The sequence below is a fragment of the Pectinophora gossypiella genome, chromosome 7 (assembly GCF_024362695.1).
Source record: "Pectinophora gossypiella chromosome 7, ilPecGoss1.1, whole genome shotgun sequence".
NCBI classification, from domain to species: domain Eukaryota; kingdom Metazoa; phylum Arthropoda; class Insecta; order Lepidoptera; family Gelechiidae; genus Pectinophora; species Pectinophora gossypiella.
Window position 1 is genome coordinate 15857251 of NC_065410.1, and position 4404 is coordinate 15861654.

The 4404-nt window shown below is 35.8% G+C and overlaps 2 protein-coding genes across 2 annotated transcripts; both read left to right on the top strand.

Annotated features, from left to right (window-relative positions):
- Positions 1–1105: 1105 nt before the first annotated feature.
- Positions 1106–4064, top strand: LOC126368457 (uncharacterized). The gene has a single exon (XM_050012462.1). It carries the CDS (start codon positions 1178–1180, stop codon positions 2222–2224), a length of 1047 nt encoding a protein of 348 aa, XP_049868419.1. The 5' UTR covers positions 1106–1177; the 3' UTR covers positions 2225–4064.
- LOC126368326 (uncharacterized) lies at positions 2782–3828 on the top strand. The gene has a single exon (XM_050012236.1). The coding sequence runs from the start codon at positions 2782–2784 to the stop codon at positions 3826–3828; it is 1047 nt and encodes a 348-aa protein (XP_049868193.1).
- Positions 4065–4404: the final 340 nt, after the last annotated feature.

The window sequence follows — 4404 nt, forward strand, 5'->3', positions numbered from 1 at the left end:
TTTTTATAAGATGTATTTTAATTTGACGTGTAACAAAGTTATGAATAAAAATGATTATGATTATTATGATTTTCGCTCATTGTATCTTTTCCTTTTATACATTTTATATCTGGAAGTGTAAGAATAACGTACATCGAAGTAAACGGAAATGTTTGCATCGAACTGTCAGTTGCATGCAAGCCAACCCTTATTATCCCTAATGAGAATGACGTCACAATGGCTTTGGCAATTCAAAAATCGAATGCGGTCAAGCAAACAAATACACAAAAGCGAATCAGAAACACAGAAATATAGTTATCTTTTTCTAACCCACCTGCATTCTAATGCCGCAATTAAAACGAGTGAGCGAGAAACGAATATGTAGTAGGTAATACATCGGTAAAGTATTAACGAGTATCAGTCACTGACAGAAGAGCAACGCGTGAACGTGTCGTTTCGAAAATGAAATAGAATTTAGGATTATTATTTTCAACCTGAAGTTAGTTACAAGTGATTATAAACTGAAGTGAAGTTTGACAATAAACATTATATTCCTCGATAGTAGGACTTCTTAGTTATATCGTTTGTTTAAAATACCGGTCGTTGATTGCGCCATATTTAAAAAAAAAACATTTGGTACAGTGACTCAGTGTTTCCCAATAGACTATTATAAACTGCCTATATACGTCCCACTGCTGGGCACAGGCCTCCCCTCAATCAACCGGAGGGGGTATGGAGCATACTCCACCACGCTGCTCCACTGCGGGTTGGTGGAGGTGTTTTTACGGCTAATAGCCGGGACCAACGGCTTAACGTGCCCTCCGAAGCACGGAATCATCTTACTTTTTCGGACAATCAGGTGATTCAAGCCTGAAAAGTCCTTACCAAACAAAGGACAGTCTCACAAAGTGATTTCGACAATGTCCCCATCGGGAATTGAACCCGGACCTCCAGATCGTGAGCCTAACGCTCTAACCACTAGACCACGGAGGCTGTCAATAGACTATTATGATTAGATAAATATTTATTGGTGATCAGAGATACCTACAGGTTGTGAAATAACGTTGTGTTGTGATAATGATAAGCCAGTTCCATGTATAAAAGTACTGAGTTATTATCTGTTATTAACTGAAAGAGTTCCATTCAATTGTGATTTGAAAAAACTTAAAAGTGTGTCGATTGTGCAGATATATTTAAAATGGGTATCCATTGTGAAATAAACCTATGTAAACATCTCGATGGTGCATTTACTCCTGGTAGTACTGTTTCCGGATGTATCAAGTATGCCATCGATGAAGACACAGTCTTTAACAGAATAACAGTATCACTTAAAGGTAATGGACGCTTATCTATGAAACGTAAACAGAGTAAAAACAGGACTCAAACATACTGGAATAAGGAAGAATATGTAGATATATATAATGTTATACATAATGATGAAAATGGTGAAAATAAACTGCCCGTGGGATCCTATGAAAGTCAATTCAGTTTTACATTACCAGAGAAGATACCATCGACTTTGTATTATTCAAAATATGTAGCAAGCTACGATATTACCTGTAAAATCTCGTACTACATTCGCATAAAGTTCAAAAGACCAGGGTTCCTGAGCTTCGATAAGAAGTTTAAGAAGGAAATAACCGTTGTATCCGGGATAACACCTCGCTATCCAAATATCCCTTCAATTTGCGGTGAAAGGAAATCTTTAACACAATTATTTTCGAAAAAAAATAGTGTCGTGGACATAAAAGCTACAATTAAAACTCGCATTATTAAACCAGGAGATAAAATCAAGCTAACATACGAAGTGAATAACGATACAAATATTGTTATAAAAGATATTGAAACAAAATTGATGGAGGTGTACACTTTTACAAGTGAAAATGGTCGAGATGTGACAGCCGACAAGGATGTCAAGGATACAGATTCGAAAACAGGTTCAATCAAAGCTGGCGGCACTAAGAGTATGGATATAGAAATTATTCCGCCGTCAGATAAAGTGTCTTTGGATTATTCCAAAATGGTTACAAGGGAATACATTGTGAGTATTATTGCTCGATTACCTTTGCCACATCGGAACGCTGTTTTGAAGATTCCTGTTCAAATTGGGGAAGAAGATGTGATACGTTTGCATGGCGATGCTCCACCTTCATACTGGGAAACAATGGTTGAAGACACAAAGATAGATGGTAAAGACGATGTTGATTTCAAAAAGCCTGATAAAGATATGGGAGAAAAGTCGTAGGCTTCAGTTAGTTGTAGCGCAAAAAACAGTGTTCTGTCCTATCCTTTAAAGTAGTGACACATTACAACAGCCATGTTTTGACATGATAAAGTACAGCCCTTTGCTCCGTCAAAAGAAGTCTAAATAAAACAAAACTTGATGAAAACAACAAACTAGAAACGTCATCATAGTGTGCGGCTAGTTAAGTAGAATTTCGTAGCAAACCTGTCCTAAGAGTTCGTTTACCATGATATAGGTACGATCACGGTTATCTTATTTATACATGACTAATCGGAAAGAATTTTGGAGAAATATTTTCTTGTTCCGTACTTTTTAGAGTGGGTTTTAATTTTTAAACTTTTTTACGAGAAAAAGTAAGTTTAAAGTAACAAGATACCAAAAAAATAGATTTCCAAAAATACCAATGTGATAAAGGTACATAACGGTGAATCATTTGGTTAAGTTGTCTGATGATAAGATATAATTTTTATCGCTGCATCGAGCACAATATATTACAGAAAACTTATTTTGATTTACAGTCATTATTTAAACGTAAGAGACTTACAGTAGTATTCAACATGGGTGTATTATGTGAAATTAGTATTAACAAAACCGCAGACGAAGTTTTTAGGCCAGGAATGGCTGTATCTGGAGAAATAAGATACACTGTCAACAAGGAAACTACCTTTTCAAGAATAACAGTATCAATAAAAGGTACGGGGCGAGTGGTTATAACAGAAAAACGAACAGATAAAGACCGCACCTATGATGTAACTTCCTCTACATCAGAAAATTATGTTGACATCGATAATATTATAACTAAAGAAAACGAAGTCACATTGCCAATTGGATCGTATGAGACACAATTTGGGTTTCAATTACCTCATAATGTTCCACAAAGCCTGAGATATACTAAGTATAACGCAAAGGGTAGCGTTGAGTGTAAAATCAAATATTACGTTGGAATCAAATTTGATCAGCCTGGCTGCAAGTGTACCAAACGATTCAAAAAAGAATTTACAGTAGCTCCCAATGTGATACCAAGACTGCCAATGGAGCCAGTCATCTATGAACAACAGAAGACACTTGCGCAAATATTTTCAGCAAAAAAACGTATAGTGTACATAAAAACTTCTACAGAAAGCTGCGTAATTGCTCCTGGAGGTACAATACGCTTCTATTGCGAAATTAATAACGACACGAATATTGATATCAAGGCATTAAAAACAAAGCTTATTGAAGTTTATTCATTCTACACTACGAGTCGAATACAGAATCAACACTTTGTTCATCAAGAGAAAGTCAAATTTACCAACTGTAAAACAACTCAAATAAAAAGAGGAAGGAGTGAAACATTTGATTTTAAAATAGACGTACCAGCAGACTTGTGCTCTATAGAAAATACTACAATCGTGAAAAGGCAATATTTCATTTGGGTTGAAACTGTACTTCCAATACCACATAGGAATGTTCTACAGAAGATTGAGGTGCAGATTGGTAACTTAGTTGGTGAAGATATAAATGTTGACAATTCTGATTTTGGAATACATAACGATGCTCCGCCGTCATACTGGGAAGCGATGAGTGAGGAAAAGAAAGATGCAGATATGTGGACAACCAATTAAAGTTAGTAGATGGGGTAATTGATTGGAAAGGTCTAATATTATATCAGTCAGATATGGCAACGAGAGGCTGGAAAAAGAAGACGTAGAAGACTATGGCATTAGTTGTTGAGAAACTACAACAAGATACAAAGCGTCAACGCGTCAAATATACAGGGTGTTAGTGACACCGTAACAGAAACTTTGACGGATGATCCAGACCATACTGAGTAGTTATCAAGTGGAATTTTCCGTTGCAACGGATGGAGCTGAAAGTAATTAAAAAAAAAACATTAAAATTGACATGAAATTTCCGACAGGAAATTCCTCTTAATATCAATAAATTTAGAATCAATAAGTCTGAATCACCCCCTCAGTATTCGTTATGATGTCACTAACACCCTGTATGTATGTGGGAAACGGAACGTAATGGAGTGAAAGAGAGGTGCGATGTGAAGGAGATAGAAGAGGAATGACGGCGAGACGAGTGCGTGCAAGATTTTGATTATAAGTTAATTTAAAAAATTATAAAGAAATCCATTGAGAGACACGATTTTTGTCTAGTATTAATGAAAGGTAAAGATAATTTATAAAAAAATT